Genomic DNA, 21,965 nt, shown 5'->3' on the forward strand with positions numbered 1-21,965 from the left:
TGGTGAGCACCTAGCTGGTCACCATGGTGGAACTGTACCTGCTGTAGAAGTAGATATTTACTCAGCTGGAACATACAGAACACTCATTGTTTATGACTCTGCTGGTCCAGATTTGTGTAGATCTTGTTCAGATCTTGGGTTTTTAACACTTTGAGACTTTGAGCATCAGAACCCCATAACGCTGCTGCCTCGTTTTAGGTCCACATCTCCTCGTTCTCTGAGCCGCTCCCCAGGCCGTTCACCAAGCCGTTCACCTGGACGCTCTCCCGCCCGCCGCCTCGATGAGACCGATGAGGCTCAGCTGGACAGACTCTACAAACCCGTGTTCGTCATGAAGCCTTCCTCCATAAAATGCTCTGAGGGACAAACTGCCAGATTCGACCTGAAGGTTGTTGGCAGACCGATGCCTGACACTTACTGGTTCCACAACGGTGAGAAATAAAGTCAAACACTTTCTATAAATCTGCCTTTGTCATCTTAGCCTCTTGTAAGTCCATTTGATCCTCCCTTCAACAGGACAACAAGTGGTGAATGACTTCACTCACAAGATAGTGATTAAAGAGGATGGTACTCAGTCTCTGATCGTTGTCCCTGCGGTGCCGAAAGACTCTGGAGAGTGGACTGTCGTCGCTCAGAACAGAGCTGGACGAACATCTGTATCTGTAACTCTGTCTGTTGAAGGTCAGTCTGCGCTGTCATTCAGTTTTCCTTGGTTACCTACATCAAGACCGTGACATCATCAACTCTTGTTCTGGAATTTTCAGCTCGAGAAAGTGTGACCAGACCTCAGTTTGTTGAAAAACTGCGGAACATCACCGTGAAGCAGGGAACTCTGGTTGAACTGGCTGTCAAAGCCATTGGAAACCCCCTGCCTGATATTGTTTGGCTGAAAAACAGTGACATCATCAGCCCACAGAAGCACCCACATATTAAGTAAGTATCTTTGCTGTAGCTATGGAGGGATTTCCAACTCTGAAACAGTTGTTCAGTGTATTGGATCTTTTTTTCTCCAGGATTGAAGGAACCAAAGGAGAGGCCAAGTTCCAGATCCCCTCAGCTGCTGGCCCAGACAGCGCCTGGTACACTGCTACAGCTATCAACAAGGCTGGCAGAGACACCACCCGCTGTAGAGTCAATGTTGAGGTGGACCACATGGTCCCTCAAGCAGAGAGGAAGCTCATTATCACCAAAGGAACCTACAAAGCTAAAGAGATTGCAGCTCCAGAGTTGGAGCCCCTCCACCTGCGATATGGCCAAGAGCAGTGGGAGGAGGGTGATCTTTATGACAAAGAGAAGCAGCAGAAACCCCTGTTCAAGAAGAAGCTGACTTCCATCAGGATGAAGCATTTTGGTCCAGCTCATTTTGAATGCAGACTGACTCCAATCGGAGATCCCACCATGGTGGTGGAGTGGCTGCATGACGGCAAACCTCTGGCTGCTGCAAACAGGCTGCGCATGGTCAACGAGTTCGGCTACTGCAGCCTGGACTACGAAGTTGCTTACGCTAGAGACAGTGGAGTCATCACCTGCAGAGCTACCAACAAGTTCGGAGTTGACCAGACCTCAGCTACCCTGGTTGTCAAGGATGAGAAGGGTCTTGTTGAGGAATCACAACTTCCTGAAGGCAGGAAGGGAGCCCACCGAATTGATGAGATTGAGCGCATGGCTCATGAGGGTGGACCGTATGGTGTCACTGCTGAAGAAGAAACTGAGAAAATGAAACCAGAGATTGTCCTTCTACCTGAACCAGTCAGTATTATGGAAGGGGACACTGCTCGATTCCGCTGCAGAGTGACTGGTTATCCAGCTCCAAAGGTTAACTGGTACCTCAATGGACAACTCATCCGCAAAAGCAAGAGGTACAGACTTCGTTATGACGGTATTTATTACCTGGAAATCACAGAAATCAAATCCTATGATTCAGGTGAGGTCAAAGTTGTAGCAGACAGCAATCTGGGTTCAGCTGAACACACCGTGAAGCTGGAAATTCAGCAGAAAGAGGACTTCAGAACTCATCTGCGCCGTGCCCCTGAAGCTAAGGCAGCTGAAGCTGCACAGGAGCCTGGAAAAATTCCATTTGAGGTTGTGAAGGCTGAAAAACCTGTTGAGGATTCCCAGCTGAAGGAGGTGGTCAAGCTTAAGAAGGCACAGAGAATTGTGCACGAAAAAGCCAGCGAGGAGTCAGAGGAGCTGAGGAGCAAATTCAAACGCAGAACAGAGGAAGGTTATTATGAGTCTATCACTGCAGTGGAACTCAAGTCTCGTAAGAGGGATGACTCTTATGAAGATCTACTGAGGAAGAAAAAGGAGGAGCTTCTTCACCATGTCAAGGAGAAGGAGGAGGCTGAGAAGAAGAAGGAGGAGGAGCGCCGCAAACTTACTGCAAAATCTTTAAAACCAGAGAGGGTCAAGCTCTCACCCAGCATGGAAGCTCCTAAGATCCTGGAGCGTATCACTAGTCAGACAGTTTCACTGGGAGATGAGGTCCGTTTCAGAGTCAGAGTTGTTGGTAGACCAGAACCAGAGTGCCAGTGGTTTAAAAATGGTATTCAGCTGGAAAAGTCTGACCGTATTTACTGGTACTGGCCTGAGGATCACGTGTGTGAACTGGTGATCAGAGACGTCTCAGTGGAGGATTCTGCCAGCATCATGGTGAAGGCCTCCAGCACTGCTGGAGAGACTTCAAGCCACGCTTTCCTGCTGGTGCAAGGTACTTTAACACTCAGTTCTCTAAACTTGAACTCTTCTTGAATCATGTATTTTCTAATGAAAAATGTTCTGATATTTTTGCAGCAAAACAAGTTATTACCTTCATCCAAAAGCTGGAGGAGCTCAATGCCAAAGAGAAGGACACAATGGCTACCTTTGAGTGTGAAACCAATGAACCATTTGTTAAGGTCAAATGGCTGAAGAATAATGTGGAAATCTTCTCAGGAGATAAATACAGGATGCACTCAGACAGAAAGGTCCACTTCCTGTCTGTGCTGATGATCGAAATGAGGGATGATGCAGAATACACCTGCATGGTTGTAGATGACGAGAATGTCTGGACAAGTGCCAATCTCATTGTTGAAGGTGGGTCAGTGATGAGTTAAGTAAACTTTGACATGAAACCAGTACTTTTCAGAAACATGCTGAAGATGTTGCTGAAAGGTGCAAGGTCATTTCTTAAAACACAGCTCATATTTGAACATTAATAGATGTAAACCACGTCTTTTGATGTCTTTGAAACTGTTCTCAGTTTATGACTTTACACTATACATGTGTACCTTTGGGTACATCTTATAACAGTGAGACAGTTTGAATGGCCACCATTTTAACCACTTCTCATTCTGCTGTATTTGTTGACAACAGGAGCCCCTCTTGAAATCCTGAAGCAGCTGGAAAACACCGAGGTGCCAGAGACATACTCTGGGGAGTTTGAATGTGTTGTATCTCGTGAAGATGCTGAAGGCACCTGGTTCTTTGAAAATAAGCTGCTGTCTCCAAGCGGTAAATACGCCATGTCCTCCCGCCGCGGAAGACACACTCTATCAGTGAAAGATATTAAGAAGGAAGACCAAGGAAAATATACCTTCAAAGTGGGTGAATTCAAGACAAGTGCTACACTGAAAATGAAATGTGAGTTATCAAAGTTCTTGGACTTAAAATGTGAATGCAGGATTATAGCTTGGCTCAGAGAAACATACCCTCACAACTTCTGCCAGGAAAATTGTTGCTTATAATTCATTGCTTTTAGAAGTGCTGGATTCTGTCTAAGTTTCCTATGCTTCTTTCATCTCTGGTTGTTTTCGTTGCTGAATCCATTTGGGTTCATGTTTTAGTGCGCCCCGTGACCCTGATGCAGCCTCTGACTGACCTAACAGTTTGCGAGGGGGACATTGCTCAACTTGAGGTGAAGTTCTCTCAGGAGAATGTTGAAGGAAACTGGATGAAGAACGGACAGCCAGTCACAGCTTCGAATCGTGTACACATTGTCATTGACAAACAAATCCACAAACTCCTGATTGAAGATGCCAAAAAGGATGACTTTGGAGTGTACTCTTTCGTGGCTCCTGATCACGACATTTCAACTTCTGCAAAGCTGGCCATTCAGAGTAGGTTGCTTAAGAAGAAGTCATCTTTAAAACAAGGCACTTTTTAGAATGAAATATCTGAGTGTATTTCTTCTTCTTGTGTTTCAGCTATTGGTATTTTGATACCACTGAAAGACACATCTTCCATTGAAGGCACCAAGGCTGTCCTGGAGGCAAAGATCTCAGCTCAGGACATCAGCTCTGTCAAATGGTCCCACAACGACATGCTGCTGGAGCCCAGTGAGAGGGTCAGTGTGGTGGCAAAGGGAGCCAAGCAGCGCCTGGTCTTCACCAGAACCTACGCTTCTGATGAAGGACTCTACAAAATGGTTGTTGGTCGAGTAGACACCAGCTGTAAATTAACTGTTCAGTGTAAGTTACAGAGGAACATTTAATACTAGAAGCACCCAGAGAATGCAACCTCTGCCAAGGCCATAACATCTTTAAAAAAACGTGATCCAGATAAGAACCAAACATTGATTCTTGTGACAACCCTAACCTTTCCTGAAAATTTCATCAAAATCTGTTCACTAGTTTTATGTAATCCTGCGAAAAGACAAACAAACAAACCAACAGGACCGGAAACATAACCTCCTCTGCAGAGGTAAAAATACAAAAGTCAAACAAACACAGTGAGGATTTTAACTGTTAGAGCACAACATCTGAATTAATCCTTCAGGTTTTACAATCTAGCTTTCTATCACATGTAGACAAAGCACCGAGATGTCCACATCTTAAGCAGCGTGAAAGTACCACGACAGCATTTGTTCAGATTTATGAAGGAATCTGCACTGGATGCCTAATTAAAGCTGGAATCTATCTATAAAAGACTGAAAAGTTTGAGGCATTGTCTGGTAAATCTGCAGTTTTAGGCTAAACTAGAACAATTTTAGACTAAAGTTACAGCATATATTTTGAAATCTAAACTCATCCTAGATTGTATAATTATTAGAAGATAGTATATAATTTCTTTACCAATAAACTGAGCTAAATAATCACATCAGTTCAGAGTAGAACAATGTGACTGTGAGGTCTCAATCTTCAGAGAAAACATCACCCTGACATATTTACAGTTACTGCTCCATACAGAAAGAAGTCTGACTGCTTATTACACTTTGATTATTACAGTTCCTATGGCCTGAAAGAATCATGTTTCATTATTTGAAATCAAACTGATCTTTTGACTTTTGTAAAGTTGACTGATGTAACTGTCGAAGTAAACTAGCTGATCACGTGTTTTAGACTTAATCTTTGTTCTGACTGAACAGCGGTGCAGATTTTGAAGGCGATGAAGGACACAGAGTGCTCAGAGTCTGAGAATGTCACCTTCGAAGTGGAGGTTTCTCACCCAGGAATTGATCCCTACTGGACCTTCAAGAATCAGCAGATCAAATCCAGCGCTAAGCACAAGTTGGAGACCAAGAATAAGCTCCACACTCTGACAGTCATCAATGCCATGAAGGATGAAGAGGGCGAGTACATGTTTGCTGCTGGTGAGAAGACATGCAGAGCTTCACTCACTGTAACAGGTAAGTCAGTGAAGTCCTTACAACACTCTGAGCATGCTCAGTGACAATTCCTGATGTGATAACTGTTTTCTGTCATCAGGCGGTGCCATCAAGAAGCCTCTGCAGGATCTGGTTGTAGCTGATTCCCAAACCACAGTGCTAGAGTGCCAGGTAGCCAACCCATCAGCTGAAGGAAAGTGGCTAAAAGATGGTCAGCCTGTCGATTATAGTGAAAACATCCTGAGTGAGGAGGACGGTGCTGTGAGACGGCTAGTAATCATCATCACCAAAGCCACTGATATTGGAGAATACACGTATCAGGTCGCCACCTCCAGGACCACTGCTTCCCTGAAAGTTGAAGGTGGGTGCAGGTTGTTTCTGGATTTATGCACATTTACAGTCTAACTTTAAATCTGCCACCTTGGTAATACAAAATGATATATTGTTATGAAAATATTTTCTCTTTGGTAATACAAAAGAAGAGTCAAACTCGTTCTTTTACTTATTTGTTGCTTGTTTTTCTGAATGTTGTATCATAAAAAACTGGTTGTTGAGGTCCAGTTCTTCCTCTGGTAAGGTCACAAGCTGAGACAGAAAAAAAACATCTTTGGATGAAGTTAATCTATGGAAACACAAAGTAAAACTGGAATTATTTTTTCAACTGGTTCTAAAAAAGACAACAGCAGATAACAGCAGGTTTCTCATAAATGTTTTTACGTTTACCAGATTAGGGGTTAGTAAAAGAAATGTAGATTTGACCTGACAGACACCTCTCAAATGCATCCTATAACATAAATCATTGACTAATAAAGATGTTTGTCTGCACAGCTGTAAAGATCAAGAAAACCCTGAAGAACCTGAATGTGGTCGAGACGCAGGAGGCTGTCTTCAGCCTTGAGCTGACCCACGAGAACGTCAGAGGAGTGCAGTGGATCAAGAATGGTATTGAGATCCAGCCCAGTGATAAATTTGAAATCACCACAGAGGGCACGACCCACACCCTGAAGATCAACAACTGCAACACCCAAGATGAATCTGTTTACTCCTTTAAACTGGGGAAGCTATCTGCAAATGCAAGGCTTAATGTTGAAAGTAAGTGTCTCTGAAATTAAAAGAACACTTTGGGTTTAGGAGATTTATCTAAAACTGATTCCTAAAAACATTTTGATGACTATGAAACACTTTTCTCCCAGCCATCAAGATCCTGAAAAAGCCAAAAGACGTCACATCCCTGTTGGGTGCCACAGCTATGTTTGAAGTGGGAATCTCAGAGGACAACATCCCAGTGAAATGGATGTTTAACAACATGGAGGTGAAGCCCAGTGAGCATTACACTACGCTCTCTGAGAAGAGGACACACAAACTGATTGTCCACGATGTGGACAACAGCAAACAGGGAGAGTACATGGCTGTGGTTGGACACCTGCAGTGCAGCGCTCACCTCATTGTTGAGTGTAAGCCTTAAAGAGTAGATTTTCTGATATTTTCCTAAAAGAACCAAAAATTTAAACTAGAATCAACCAATCCGACTTCACGTTCTCCCTGCAGCTCTGCGAGTCACCAAACCCATGAAGAGCGTGGAGGTCCCAGAGACCCAGGTGGCCACGTTCGAGTGTGAGGTTTCTCACTTCAACGTGCCGTCCACCTGGCTGAAGGACGGCGTGGAGATCGAGATGAGCGAGAAGTTCAGGATCGTGGTTCAGGGGAAACTCCACCAGCTGAAGATCATGAACACCAGCAAGGACGACTCTGCAGAGTACACCTTCATCTGCGGGAACGACCGCGTGTCGGCGACGCTCACCGTCAGCCGTAAGCCCTTCTCAGCCATTAAACACTTTTTTTTTTTTTTCCCTGTCATGGCATATCAGGCACAGCACATAGAGAAGATGGCATCCTACGTGTGCCAGAACAGATTTGTTCTACAAAAATGAGAATCCTAATTGCATGTTTTACTTTATTGAATCAAGACTGAATCTAGCATCAGTATATATATATATATGTATATATATACATAACAATTGAAAAGTCAAAAATAATAATAATAATAAAAAAGTGTGTTCATGTTATGTGAGTAAACATGTGCTAGTATGCCACCTGGAGAGGCACAGTTAAAAACAAACAAACAAACACATTTTTTCATAAACAAAATTATTTAATTGATGCTTAATCACATTTACTGGTTCAATAATAAATGGTAGTGGTGTTTGGATGATTTCCTACTACTTACAACTTTGTTTAAAAAAAAATGCCTCTGACTTTAGAGGTAAGTTAGAAAGAGATTTAACATGTTGAATTTAAACAGCCGTTCTTCATTCTGTTTCCCCGTCTCCATTTTTTTGTGAGAGGAAAAGATTTGCTGAACTTTGCTGAACTTACCATCAGGCTTGTTTCTTTCCAGCAATCCTGATCTCAACAATGCTGGAGGACCTGAACGCTCAGGAGAAAGACACGGTCACATTCGAGGTGAACATCAACTATGAAGGAATCACCTACAAGTGGCTGAAGAACGGCGTGGAGATCAAGTCCACCGACAGATGCCAGGCTCGGTGTAAGCAGCTCACTCACACTCTGAGCATCAGGAACGTTCACTTTGGAGACAGCGCAGAGTACACCTTCATGGCAGGGTCTGCAGTCACCACAGCTAAACTCTACGTGGAGGGTAAGATGTCTTCCTGCCTTAAACCATCTGAATGATCATCACAAGAACCTGGAGAAAACTATGAGCTTCAATTTCTTTGTTTTTAACTTTTATAAATTTTGATGATGGTTTGATGTTATGAAACTTTTCACAAAGTTAAGTTTAAAATTTGTCTGACTGCAGCCCGTGTGATTGAATTCACCAAACACCTGAGGGACCTGAAGATCACTGAGAAGAAGAGGGCCACCTTTGAGTGTGAGGTGTCTGAGCCGAACGTCCAGGTGATGTGGATGAAGGATGGTCAGGAGCTGGAGATGTCTGACAGGTAGTCATTCTTGTTCAGGTGGAGGAATTCTTTAAATCTAAAATCATCATTTACCTCTGAGTTATGGTCTATTTTCTGCAGATACAAAATGACCTCAGATCAGTATGTGCACCACCTGATTCTGCCGTCAGTCCGCATGTCTGATGCTGGTGAATACACCGCCGTGGCTGGGTCGAGCATGTCCAAGGGCAACCTGGGAGTGGAAGGGCGAGACGTTAGGATCTCAGAGCCTTCCAGCAGAGACATCACAGTGAGTATGAAACGTGCAGTAACTGTCTGTTAGTTTATGTGACAGCAGAACAGAGATTGTTAAAAAGTAATCAATCAGTCTATCTGCTGAAAACAAAATGTTCTAAAATGTTCCTTCAAACAGGGACCAGTTGTATGCATTTGATTCCATTGCTTATCTCTGCCTGCAGGTTGTTGAGAAACAAAGAGCGAACTTTGAGTTTGAGGTGAACGAGGACGATGTGGAGGGTCACTGGTTGAGGAACGGTGTGGAGATCCAGTTGTCAGAGGAGGAGAGGTTCAACTATGCGGCCATCAGGAAGGTGCATCGCCTCACCATCTCTGAAACTTACAGGAGCGATGCTGGGGAGTACACCTTCATCGCCGGCAAGAACCGGAGCACCATGAACCTTCATGTGAGATGTAAGAGATCCATCAGTCAGGAGTTTGAACACACCAAGTCATTTTCTGAACTTTAGATTTATCCTTTAACTCTAAGACCTGCTGTATGTTTGATCTGATGTTTCTGATGTCTTTGCTCTTCAGTGCCGGAGCTGCCTCAGATTGTTCGCCACATGGAGCCTCAGACGGCGATGTCGGGCCGCTTGGTTCGCTTCTCTGTGCAGGTGAGCGGCCTCCCCCAGCCTCAGGTGTTCTGGTACAAAGACTCCCAGCTTCTGTCCACCATCTACAAATGTAAGTTCCTTCATGATGGAGATGAACACACCCTGCTGCTGCTGGAAGTCTTCCCCGAGGATGCTGGCATCTACAGCTGCGAGGCCAAAAATGACTATGGAGAGGCTGCAAGCTCCGCCCCCCTCACCGTAGAAGGTCAGACATTTTTCATGATATTGCATCACAGTTCTGTAATCAGTTTTGTTCTGGTGTTTGGATTGGACAACTAAACTGTATTTCATGCTAACTGTAAAAACAATCTGAGTAATAAATAATTCATTTTCATTAATAATTTGGGTTCTAACTCTCCAACAGAAATGACTTCATTAGCAGATGTTAATAAAGCAAGTAATAAAGTAAAAGACTTGTTTCTGTTTATATTGGATTTGAGTTTAAAGAGAGAAAAATCACAACTAAAACTGTTTATACTTCATCTGTAGTTAAACTGTTGTGGTTTGTTTTTCAGTTCCTGAAGTGGTTGAAACCATGGCGATTTCTGCCCCAGTTCTGCTCTCTCCTCTGAAAGATGTCCTGGTCTCAGAGGGACATCCTGCCCAGCTGAGGTGCAGCGTCTCTGGGGAAGGTACTGCTCACCTTCTGCTGGCTCACAAACAAACTGTTCAGATTCAGGTTGTTTGTAGAAATCCCACTTTAGATGATTCTGACTTTAACAAACATGTTGTCTCCAGATCTCCAGGTGGCTTGGTTCTGCAATGACAAAGAGATCCGACAATCAAACATCTTCAGGATGTCTCATTTGGATGAAACCTGTCTGTTGGAGATTTCCAGAGTTCTCCCCACACATGAGGGAGAGTACTCATGTATTGCCACGAACTCAGCAGGAATGGTCACATGTTCTGCCACTTTGCACCTAGATGGTGAGTTCTAACAAATATCATGTGTCTGTTAAAAATAAAAAAAACAGCGTGAAGTCTGCACTGACTGCATGCTCTTCATTACTTTGTTTCAGAAAGACTCAAGTCTTTATGCCTTTCCTCAAAGGGAAGGAAAGCTTTTATTCCTGCAGTAAACATCATCTTGCAGGACTTTCTGTCGCGATGCATGACATCTTCTTTTCTACACATGTAGCTCTTCATAGTCTTTCTTTTAGAAAGGAATCTTTGTTTTAGAGTAAAAAAGCATGGACAAAACTTCTGACCTGTGGAAGGACGGTTTTTTGGATTCCTCACACTCACGGATATGACCCCCTGTTGATTTTCAAGTTTTGGCTCCAGTCAAGCTTGCATGAATAATTGCAGAAACCAACAACTGTTCTTTCCTCACTGATCCCCAAACCTTCAACCCAACTGCACGTTGGCAAATAACTTAGCTAAGTCACCAGGATGTTGCTGTGTTGACCTAATGCTTCTATTTTTTCTTACTGCCCAGATAAAAAAGTCTTAGCTAGCATGTCGAGCACTGAGGCTGAGACAAAGCTAACGCAGAGACTGAAGGCTCATACGGAGAGTTTCAAATCTCTGTCAGTGGGTCAAACAGCCCACAGTGTTGAGTTTTCTGAGAGTTCCTCTGTGTCATGGAGGAGCGTTGAGATTCAGATGGAGAGTGTAAGCTCAGTGGAAACCAGTTTTGACTTCAACCTCTCAGCCAGACCCAAGCTGCTGGTGGAAATGAGCGATGTCAGAGTGAAAAGTGGTGAGATGGCAGAGTTCAGCTGCTCATTCGATGGACAGCCCTTCACTGGAGTGGTATGGAATCATAACGGTCAAAATCTGGTGGACACGGAGCGGGTGAGGAGTTCTCAGAGTGGGGACTTGTTGTCCCTGGTCATTCATGGTGTCGATGTGGTGGATCAAGGAGTTTACTGCTGCACAGCCACCAACCAACATGGTCAGAACAGTTCTTCTGCCAGTCTCACTGTTGAAGGTGGTTAATCTTTCTTTTTTAAATTTCCATCTGGTCCGTCCCACCTTTCCATCTGCGCTCCCTGCTTTGGACCCTTCCTTTATGATTTAACACTTCCTCTTAGTTTGTAACCTGTTAGAATGTAATGTAATAACAACCCTTGTAGTGTAGTTTTCCCCTTTTCCCAGTGTTGCCAGCTTTACCTTGCTAATCTCATCCATCCTACTAACCCTTTATTGATTAGAGTCATAACTTTTTACTCTGACCCTTAATTACTCTCCCTAACTTTATTCTCACTCAGCTAAAGAAGCAAACCTCAAAGCAGAGACCCCTATTCCCACCGATTCTGTTCGTAAAGTGTCTCATGCAGACAGGGAGAGCCCTAGAAACCTCTCTGACCAAGACAAGCAGGAGTCCAGGGAGAAGATGGGACCATTGCCTAAGTCTTCCCAGAGACCTTACAACCTGATCAGCCACCTGTATTTCCCAGATGTTGTACCTCATGATGAGCGGAGTCATCAGTTTTCCAACGGCCACGAGTTTCTGATCAAACTCCCCCCTGAGCTGCTGATTAAAAACAAGGACAGCAGCTCCCTGTTCTGCATTATGAAGGGGCTTCCCACTCCTTTTGTTGTTTGGCTTTACAACCGTCTGAATGTCAAGGATTCTGGTTCTTACACTCTGAAACAAGACAGCACTCTTTGCTGTTTAAATGCTATTAATGTGGGACCTGAACAAGGGGGTTCTTACTCTTACAAAAATGTAAGCTCAGCTGGAGAAGCTGAGTGCAGCACAATCATGAAAGGTTGGCATCATCTGCATGCTTTTGGCCCTTCTGCTCACTCTGGCTATCTTTGTTCCCACTCACTGTTTTATACATCCATAGGAAGAACATGTCTTCACAAGGTGACACAATGTCTTCTTCAGGGTTTTAACTTGTCTTTTCTACTGACTAAAACACTGTTAGAGATATGGACACTCATATCACAAAACATTACCAAAAAGCCAGACGTGCTGCACACTCAAAGAATAAAAGGTGGCATGCAAGAACATCACGGATGCACGACCTGTCACTGATTCTAACGTCCATGATTATGGTGCTCATTCTCATTGTGAAATTTTGTGTCTTTACAGTAGCTGAAGTGGAAAAGGAATCTGTGACCCAGGCAGAAGTGAAAGGTAAATATTGTCTTAGTTATTGAATATATTAAGAATTTCCTTCCTCAGGTCTAACTAAGCTCCTCTTGATGTTCTGACTACTTTGAAATTGTGCTTGAATCAAATGTATGAATATTTTGATATTTTACTATATTTTTGTGTTATTGTAGCGTAATTAATGCAACTTTTCCAAAATATGAACTTGTTTTGCTGTATTACTGAATTCTTGTTGTATGTCTGAGAAAAGGCTATTGTGAGTCATGTATTCAAGGAGAACCATCTCTGATCAAAGATCATTTTTGGAGATGGTAATGATTATTTATTGCAAAAAAAAAAACATAATCTAATCACTTTATGGTTTGTAGTAAAGGATGAAACACAGTAGCTATTTTTATTTTGCAGTTAAATCCTCCTTGACTCCATGTGAAAGTCCTTCTGTTTTCATTGCAGCTGATTGCACTGAGGCATGTGAGATTTACTTTAAACTGTCATTGTTTCACTCAGCCTTTTCCAGCTCAACTGTCACAGAGGAGGAGGAAACTCAGGAGTCGTACTACACCGGCATAAAATTACCTGCCAAAACCAGAACACTTGAACTCAAACCAGAGAACAAACACTTCTCCAGAACTCTGGAGAAGAAAAAAGAAAAACCAATTTTCCTTAGCAGACTTTCACCAGCAGCTGTGACTGTTGGAGAAACTTTTGCTTTTACTGTTAAAGTGTCCGGTTTTCCTAAACCCAATGTGCAGTGGTTCCACAATGGTCAGAATATAACCACTTCATCTTTATATACATTCATTCATGAAGAAGAGGTGTACAGTTTAGTTATTAACAAAGCTCAAAGGGAATTTGAAGGAGAGTACTCCTGCACTGTCAGTAACAGATTTGGTCAGTCGACCTGCTCTTCTTATCTCTGTGTTCATCTGAAGGAGCCCCAAAGGGAAGGAAAAACTGTTGGCAAGCCCCCAAAGTTTCTGAAAGCTATAGAGTGTGTTCAGGCGCCTGAGGGGGGTCAGTGTTTCTTCAGGTACACTGTGACTGGAGATCCTCTTCCTCAGGTTCAGTGGCTCAAAGGCAGCATCCACATTGATCCTAGTGGGTTCTATATCCTGGTGAAGAACCCAGATGGATCAGGCTTTATGAATATTAAAGGTGTCAAACAAGAGCACAGTGGTGTTTACACCTGTAAGGCCTCCAATCAGCATGGGGAAGACTCCTGTAGTGCTGAGCTGCTTGTCTTCAGTCAGAAAGTTCAAGAAGAGCATACATTAGTTCAGAAAACCAAAGATTTGAAGATTTCCATGACTGAACAAAGCACAGAGTCCAGATTATATCAGGAAAGGGGACGATCTGATCAAATGATTTATACCATCAGCACAGATGATCGGCAGATTATTCCCAGTGAGGAGGTGGGAACGCTCAAAGAACTCAATATTTCTGCTGCCACTTTTCATCGGGAGCAGTTTACCCATCAAGCAGCAGTTCTGCAATCACATGAAGTACAGGAGAGGGTTTCTTTGGCTCCAGCCCACCCACCTGAGGTCTCAGCTGTTTCTGTAAAGCAGCTTCATGTAGAAACGTTTTTATCTTCAGTCCAGGAGAAACAAAAGATCACAGAGCAGCATGCTGAGAGAATTCTCAGTCCTGAGATTGTTGAACTTGAGTTATCCAAAGAACAGCCATCGAAGCTCATGTCAGCCACATCTGAGGAGGTCCTACCACTCACCACAGTCCAAGCCAAACCTTTGATATACCAGACTCCAGAACACATGGAGACCACTATTGAGCCCAGCCTGCTTGTTAGCAGCCACCAAGTAGAGTCCGCTTTACCCATTCTTAATGAACCCTCAGGTGCCATATACAGACGAGAGGAAGAAAGAAGTTTCAGAGTCAAAGAGGGGGTTAAGATTTTATACTCAGCTCAGTCTGCTACACAGCTGTTGCTGTCAGAAACACACTCTGAGGCTCTGCCAGCTTTGGACCCAGCCATTACACCTTTAATCGAAAAAGAACAACCTAAACCAGTGCTAGCATCTGTAAGTGAAACTAGAGTGGCTTTATCTAAAGAGCAGACATTTGAAATGCAAAGACCAGAGGAGCAAACAATTATAACAAGCAAAGACAAGGTGTGTAAATCAGCAATAACCAATGAAGAGAAACACCAGATTCAGGCTGAACAAACAGGACACGTGGCACCTCTAGAGTCTCCATTGAGTCTGCAGCCCCTGTGGGAACAAAAACAAGTCCTAAATCTGCAGATTATCAGTGATCAGGATGTTTTACAGTCTGAGGGACAGCTCAGCAGTGAAAAGCCCTTCACAGAGCAGGCAGAAGTGAGGAGTAGCCCAACTTTGTTGCATACAGTAACCCAAGAAGGGCAGAGACCTGTGGTATGTGAGGCAACTTCAGAATTCTTAGCAAAAGTTGGCTTTACCTCCATTCAGCCAAAGAAAGAGCAACCACTAGCAAAATATCTTCAGTCAGTCCATTCTGTATCGGTTTTACCAAAGGAAGGCATACTTACCTTCACAAAACCTGACCAACAGGTGGCAGTAATAAAACAGGAAAAGGCCAGATGCCATGCAGCCACCTCAGAAATGAGAAGAGAGATCACTGCAGATTATCACAAAGATATTGACCTGTCTATGGATGGGATTAAGCTGCAGCTTCAAACAGAATCCAGGCCTTCAAACATCCTCAGTGTGACCTCCCAGCCTCTACAGCTGCCAAAGGAGACACCTTTTAGTACCGATTATAAGCCACAGCGAGCATTAGTACAGAGAGAAGACTACTGGAATACAATGCAGGCTTTAAAGGTCACAGACACTCAGACTCTAGAGGAGGGTCACACCACTAGTCTTGTTGTTGATGAAAAATTCAAGCCTATAATCACAACTGAACCCAAGATCCCTAAAAGGCCTGTTTTTATAGAAGAAAAGGCAGTCGCAAATGAAAGCTGCACCATCTTAGAAGCTGCTGAGCAGGATTTTGCAGTCCAGATTCAAGAGGGACAGTCAGTCTGCCAGTCAGTGTTGCTGGAAGAAAAACAGATCATTATGGGAGAGCAATCAAGTGAGATTTATAAATCTGAGGGTTCGATTGTCAATGTTAGGACCCAACCTAAAGAGGTTGTTTATGCCCATGAGTCTCAGGACTGTCATACTCTTCCTAAAGAACTTAACTTTGTTATTAACGTCCCTAAACCAATGAAAAGGAACATACAGCGTCAGCTCCGAGATGCTCTTCAGACTGCTGTGGCAACTGATCAGCCTGTGTTTCTGGCTGAAGCCGTAGGAAGGTTAGAGGTAGTGGAGGTACAGGAGGTAAAGGTTCTGAAAGAGTCCAGAAGGACCATATTTACGTATCTGATCACATCACCCGGAGTCCCGCTGGAGGTTACACTGTCCTTTGATGGGGAATATCCTCAAACTGCTGACCTCAGGGTTGAATTGCAGGTAGCTCTACAAAGTATGGTTTTCCAGGAGCAGCAAAGTCTTACATCAGAACAGCTGGGCATGCTGCAGACTGATAGGCCTCAAAAAGTTCAGGTCAGCTCAGCACCTTCCAAAGAGATGCTGTCATCGGTGGTGGACTCTGTGATGGTGGCAGAGAGTGTAGCTGGGTTTCCTGCAGAAGTATCTCAGTCTGCAACTGTCAGAACTGAATCCACGGCTTCCTTCCATAGTGCAACAGATCAGAGTTGGACAAAGACCCATGAATTTGCACTTGTGAGTCAGACAAAGGTCAGGTCAGAGATTGATGTTACAGCTCCTGAAGTACCCACCACAAAGATTGCAGGCCAAGTTCCTGTCAAACAACAGGTGAGTGGGTTAGTCCACAGAGAAACCAGAGAAGAGTATCTTTCAGAGGCCATCCTGATCAGTGAGTCCTCTGACAGACTGATTGATTATCCTGTTGTCACTGAGTCGCTGCAGGATGTTTGTGCTGAAGAAAACAACGAGGCTGTTTTTTCTACCACTATTAAGTACGTCACTAAGATAAACTGGTTTTTCAATGGTCAGCTGGTGAAATCTGGCAAAGAGTTCAAGTGTTCCACAGACAACAACACGTACACACTAGTTATAAAAAAAGTTGTCAAGGAGAGGCATCAAGGAGAGTATGTCTGTGAGGCTGAGAATGAAGCCGGCAGGACAACAACATCTTCAAGACTGACTGTGGTCACAAGAGGTTTGATAATAGGCAGATTTTTGATATCATCATCAACTAACTTCACCCACTGTTCTATTCAAAATTATATTATCTCCAAACCTCAAATTAACTGCAATTTAAAGACTGAAGAAACAAAATATTTCTTCTGGAATTTTTCTAGCAAAGTTAAATTTGGAGGTTTGAGGTTTTAATCAGAAACATCCTCACTTTTCCTCATAGCTCATTCAAACCACTTCTCAAACACGTCATCCTCATGTTCATCCCAGTTTCCTTCCAATTAATCATTTTTCATGACTTTCAGCTTCCATCTTTCCCCATTTCTGCTCCATTATTTGCATGCATGCCTTCTCTTCTCAACCTAACACAACTTTCCTCCTCCACAGTCATCACTGGATGAGTATGTTTGAGTCACTCTTCATCCCAGGACTGTTACATCACCACCTTCAGTTAAAATAGTAATTTATGTTTACATTTCAGCTGCTTCTCTTTACTTACTTCGTCTTTTTGTCTTTCTCTCCCAAAATGCAGCAAAGCCTGTGTTCAAACACAGAATTGCTCCTTTGGAGATCAATGTTGGCAACCAAGCCAGGTTTGAATGTGACACTGTGGACGCTCCTAACGTGAACTTCAAGTGGTTCAAAGATGGACACCCCATCAAAGAAGGGGATAAATACAGGATAATCAGTCGCTTCACTGCTTCCTCTCTGGAGATTTTGAGCCCAGTCAAAGATGACAGTGGTGAATATGCCTGCAAGGCATCCAATCAGCATGGCAGTGATGAATGCTCCGCCTCTCTGAGCGTGACAGGTAAGAGTCACGTTTCTTTCTTTTCTGCTGGTTGACTCTTGAGTTGTTTCACAAGTTTATTCAGACTTCTATATGCTGTAGGGCTCAATTTCCTTAGGGATTCATCTTGTTTTTCATGATCCTTTAGATACTGTGTATTTGGTTTGCTTCATTGCAAATGATTTTCTTAATACTTCCAAGGCCTCCTGGTTTGATATTGTCCAAGTGGCGAGTTTTGGTTAAAGCACTACTACAGAGTCTAACTTTTTTCACTAATGTCTTTGTGTTTTCCTAATCCTTATAGAAAAATTCCCTCCAGCTTTTTTAAGTAAACCTGACACACAGACTGTGTATGTTGGAAAGAGGGCACTGATACAGTGTGTAATAGCAGGGTCTGCTCCTCTGAATGTTGTATGGCTCAAAGACCACCAGGTTTTGCCCTCAGTGCCTGCACACTACCAGACCTCTTGTGAAAAGAATAAGCACTCTCTTGAGATTCTCCAGCTTGAGGCAGCGGACCAGGGGCTGTATGTGTGCAGGGCATCTAATGATGTTGGGATGGCTGAGTGCAGCATGGAGCTGCGAGTTATTGATAAGCCCAACTTTGTAAAGCCCCTGGGTCCAGTTGCTGCTGTGGTCGGAGCTCCTCTGCACCTGGAATGTCAGGTGGATGAGGACACTGGAGTAACTGTCACCTGGACCAGAGATGGACGAAAGGTCCACCAGTCTCCTGACTGTAAACTGTCTTTTGAAAACAAGACAGTAAATCTTGATATCCTAAAAACCACACTGAAAGATTGTGGAAATTATGTGTGTATGGTGACAAATGAAGCTGGAAGTGCATCTTGCTCCACCTCAGTGAAGGTTCAAGGTAAGGTTGTCTTTAACAGATTTAACAGAAGTTTTTGAAACTTTTGAAAATCTGCAGCATTAAAAACAAATGTTTTAAATTAATACACTTGTCTTTCTCTTTCTAACTAATTAAATATTTATCTTCAAGTGCTGACTTGTTTTTTTAATTGATGTCTTTAATAATGGCTCTGACCAACCACACCTCTACAGAACCACCAGTCTTTGTAAAGAGGCTGGAAGCCACAACAATTTGGAAGCAGGGCAGCGCAGCACGGCTGCATTGCACCGTAAAAGGATCCCCTGAGCTTCACTCAACCTGGTTCTTCAATAACAGTGAGCTGCCTGCTGGTGGCAGATACACAACCAGTTTTAAGGATGGCGTTGCTACTCTTGAGATAAGTGATGTCGTGTTGAGTGACTGCGGAAACTACAACTGTGAGGTTCTCAATGAGTCTGGCTGTGAAAGTTGCAGCACTAAAGTAATCGTAAAAGGTGCATAAACGTTGCCATTTCTGTACAAAAACATTTTTTTCCGATATGATTCTTTTTTCTAACAGAACAAATTTTTCCCCATTAGAACCTCCATGTTTCAAAAAGGATGTACCCTCCATAGAGGCAGTGAGGGGATCAGTAGCTGTGTTGGAATATGAGATTGCAGGGTCTGCACCGTTTGATGTGACTTGGAAAAAGAATAAGAAACGCCTGTCTACAGATAAAAAGTACAGAATAGTATCACAGGGATCAGTGACCTCTCTGGAGATCCACACATTTGAGAGCACTGATTCTGGTGAATATGAATGTGTTGTTTCCAACGAGGTTGGGTCGGTCACCTCAAAGTCATCGGTTAAACAGAAAGGTTAGTACAGCAGAAACTGGACCAGCTGTCATCATGACTTAAGGCTTTGGTTAGTCCTCTTGTGGGTTGTTGACATTATCATGACTAATACTGTTATTTCAGAGCCACCCATCTTCTCAAAGAGAGTTGAAAGTGCTACAGCAATTTTAGGAACTGCAGTGAAACTCCAGGGAGTCCTGAAAGGCTCAGCTCCTATCTCTGTCAAATGGATGAAGGACTCTGAGCTGCTACGAGATGATGATTCATCAGTCACAATGTCATTTGCGAATAACGTTGCAAGTATTTCCTTCTCTTCTCCTGAGATAAAGCACGGCGGTAAATACACCTGCCTCGCTGTAAATGAGGCAGGACAGCAGAAATGTGAGGCTGTTCTCACCATTCAAGGTTAGAATTATTCAGTAGGAATATTTTCACAATTTACCTTTTAGATAATGAACTCTAAAGCTTGTGTTGTATTTTAGAACCGGCTAAGATAATTGAGAAAGCAGCATCCATCAGTGTCACGGCTGGTGACACGGCTTCATTGGAGTGCACAATTTCTGGAAGCCCTGAGCTTAAAGTAAAATGGTTCAAAGATGGCAAGGAGATGATCAGTGGACGTAAATACAAAATGACAGTAAAGGAGAACACTGCTGTCCTAAAGATTCTCTCAGCAGAAAGAGGAGACACTTCAGAATACAAGATGGAGGTGTCCAATAAAGTTGGAAAAGACGAGTGCACATGCTCAGTTACTGTTATAGGTTGGTTACAGACAGGAGTTCATCCTTACTGTTGTTTAAAACCTGGCCTTTGCTGACAGCTCTGCAATTGGTTTATTTCCCTACACAGATCGTGCAGTTCCACCATCCTTCACTAAAACTCTAAAGAAAATAGATGGGAGTGTTGGTAGTAATGTTACCTTGGAATGCAGGCTTGCTGGATCTCAGCCAATGGTTATTTCTTGGTTCAAAGACAATAAAGAAATCCACAGTGATGAAAAATATCAACTGGATTTCAGTGAAAGTGCAGCCTCTGTGACGATAACAGGCCTAGATCAAAGCGATGGAGGAGTTTATACATGTCGAGCTTCTAATGAGGCCGGACAAAACGATACCAGTGGAACCTTGACGGTCAAAGGTTAGAGGCATTTAAATACTTTAGATCAAGCAGAAATTTTGCAAAGATTACAGATAAGCACATTGCTGATGGGCCTTGCACATGCGTGTTGTTTTTTTTCCAGAACGTCCAGAATTTACAGTGAAACCTGAGTCCCAGAATGTTTCACCAGGATCTAACGTTGTGATAACAGCAACCTTTACTGGATCACCTCCACTGATTATTAAATGGTTTAGAGAAGAGAAAGAGATTTTCTCTGGAGGAAAGTGTGTCATTAAAAAAGACATCTCTTCCAGCTCTTTGGAGCTTCATGCAGTGAAACCCAGTGACTCTGCTAAATATACCTGCCAAGTATCCAATGATGCCGGGAAGGTGGACTGTACCGCCGTCCTCTTCGTGAAAGGTGCAGTTTGTCTTTCATCTGCAAAACTAATCTTTCTCTACCTGACTTGTCCTTACTTTAAATGTTCTTGTTGATTTACAGAAGCGCCCACATTTACAATGAAGTTTGAGCCTTCACGACTGCTAAAAGCTGGACAGCCTCTAAAGCTGTCATGCAAAGTTCAGGGAACTCCTATCATTTCCATCACATGGTTTAAAAATGGCTCAGAAATCGCTGATGACCACAGATACACCATGTCCTTTGATGGCTCAGTAGCCTCTCTGGAGGTAGAAACCTCCTGTGTTGAGGATAGTGGAGAGTTTATGTGTTTGGCATCCAGCGAAGCCGGCAGAGACCAGTGCAGCTGCTCGGTAACTGTGAAAGGTTAGTTCAGTCTCAGCAAGTCTTCAACAGAATTTACCCTTTCTGTTTTACATAAACTGTAGACTTTTGGCTCAAACTCTGGTCCACAATGTGTTAAACAGTGCAGTTCACTTCACTGACACACACTTCACACTGTCATAGTGTGAAGATGTGGGTTTGTTTCTTGTTGTGGTTACCATCCAGTCTTCCTCAGGTCAGCCGTTAGAGGCTGACAGCTCAATTCAAACATGTACCACAAATGACAAGTGAAGTCACTAGTTTAAAGCTAAAATCAGAAAATACCTTTGTTAAACTACCACTGCAAACCCAGGCAGTGAGCGGATTGGAAGACCAAGTGTAACTGAAGCTCTTCATAAACTTTGTGGACTAGATTTGCCTCCTGAAACCGGATTTTGCCCTTCAGCCGGTTGCTTTAAATTTTTTATCATCTTTCTTATAGAGCCTCCAGTGATTGTGATGCCTTTTGAATCAGCTGAGATTGTGAAAGGATCAGACATTATCCTGGAAGGAACCGTTGCAGGTTCCCCTCCTTTTGAAATAAGTTGTTTCCTAAATGAGAAACTGGTCAGAAGTGACAAAAAACATGAAATCAATGTGGATAAGAACACAGTCACTCTTCAGATATCAGACTGTGACATCAGGGATGCTGGAACATATCACTGCACTGTTGCAAATGATGTTGGGGAGGCATCTTTTTCCAGCCAGATTTCTTTGAAAGGTCAGTCAAAGTAATTACTTGTTCCCCACCCGAACCTTACCCAAGTAGTTTCTTTTCATTCAAACATTCCTGCTTATTGTTGCTTATTTTCATATTGATTTTGGCTATAATTATATTTCAGGTACTTTTTGGGGGGATTCCTTAAAATAGTGTTTTTGTGCATTGTATTCTCTTTAATAAATACTGTCAACAGATGATCAGATCTGGAAGATAAAGACACATATTTCTATTTTGGACCCTGCAGTCTTATT

At 43.1% G+C, this 21,965-nt stretch overlaps 2 protein-coding genes across 2 annotated transcripts in view; both read left to right on the forward strand.

Annotated features, from left to right (window-relative positions):
- The window catches only part of LOC112451394 (titin), a gene marked incomplete at its 3' end in the record, with an annotated part of 470,585 nt that overhangs the window by 104,752 nt on the left and 343,868 nt on the right, over positions 1 to 21,965 (forward strand). The window lies entirely within an intron of this gene.
- ttn.1 (titin, tandem duplicate 1) overlaps positions 163 to 21,965 on the forward strand; it is a 144,512-nt gene continuing 122,709 nt past the window's right edge. Inside the window, exons 1-34 of the mRNA XM_037975997.1 lie at positions 163 to 431; positions 517 to 681; positions 765 to 933; positions 1,014 to 2,710; positions 2,794 to 3,075; positions 3,355 to 3,621; positions 3,825 to 4,097; positions 4,185 to 4,448; positions 5,345 to 5,605; positions 5,685 to 5,945; positions 6,413 to 6,676; positions 6,778 to 7,038; positions 7,133 to 7,393; positions 7,983 to 8,243; positions 8,406 to 8,547; positions 8,629 to 8,797; positions 8,967 to 9,198; positions 9,322 to 9,606; positions 9,917 to 10,033; positions 10,140 to 10,328; positions 10,840 to 11,334; positions 11,615 to 12,118; positions 12,448 to 12,492; positions 12,976 to 16,659; positions 17,170 to 17,448; positions 17,732 to 18,298; positions 18,490 to 18,771; positions 18,857 to 19,135; positions 19,238 to 19,519; positions 19,597 to 19,875; positions 19,964 to 20,251; positions 20,355 to 20,633; positions 20,715 to 20,996; positions 21,436 to 21,714. Coding sequence (XP_037831925.1) covers positions 332 to 431; positions 517 to 681; positions 765 to 933; positions 1,014 to 2,710; positions 2,794 to 3,075; positions 3,355 to 3,621; positions 3,825 to 4,097; positions 4,185 to 4,448; positions 5,345 to 5,605; positions 5,685 to 5,945; positions 6,413 to 6,676; positions 6,778 to 7,038; positions 7,133 to 7,393; positions 7,983 to 8,243; positions 8,406 to 8,547; positions 8,629 to 8,797; positions 8,967 to 9,198; positions 9,322 to 9,606; positions 9,917 to 10,033; positions 10,140 to 10,328; positions 10,840 to 11,334; positions 11,615 to 12,118; positions 12,448 to 12,492; positions 12,976 to 16,659; positions 17,170 to 17,448; positions 17,732 to 18,298; positions 18,490 to 18,771; positions 18,857 to 19,135; positions 19,238 to 19,519; positions 19,597 to 19,875; positions 19,964 to 20,251; positions 20,355 to 20,633; positions 20,715 to 20,996; positions 21,436 to 21,714 — 13,744 coding nt within the window. The 5' untranslated portion in view covers positions 163 to 331. The remainder of the gene's footprint in view (positions 432 to 516; positions 682 to 764; positions 934 to 1,013; positions 2,711 to 2,793; positions 3,076 to 3,354; positions 3,622 to 3,824; positions 4,098 to 4,184; positions 4,449 to 5,344; positions 5,606 to 5,684; positions 5,946 to 6,412; positions 6,677 to 6,777; positions 7,039 to 7,132; positions 7,394 to 7,982; positions 8,244 to 8,405; positions 8,548 to 8,628; positions 8,798 to 8,966; positions 9,199 to 9,321; positions 9,607 to 9,916; positions 10,034 to 10,139; positions 10,329 to 10,839; positions 11,335 to 11,614; positions 12,119 to 12,447; positions 12,493 to 12,975; positions 16,660 to 17,169; positions 17,449 to 17,731; positions 18,299 to 18,489; positions 18,772 to 18,856; positions 19,136 to 19,237; positions 19,520 to 19,596; positions 19,876 to 19,963; positions 20,252 to 20,354; positions 20,634 to 20,714; positions 20,997 to 21,435; positions 21,715 to 21,965) is intronic.

Source organism: Kryptolebias marmoratus, linkage group LG6 (genome assembly GCF_001649575.2).
Source record: "Kryptolebias marmoratus isolate JLee-2015 linkage group LG6, ASM164957v2, whole genome shotgun sequence".
Lineage (NCBI taxonomy): Eukaryota > Metazoa > Chordata > Actinopteri > Cyprinodontiformes > Rivulidae > Kryptolebias > Kryptolebias marmoratus.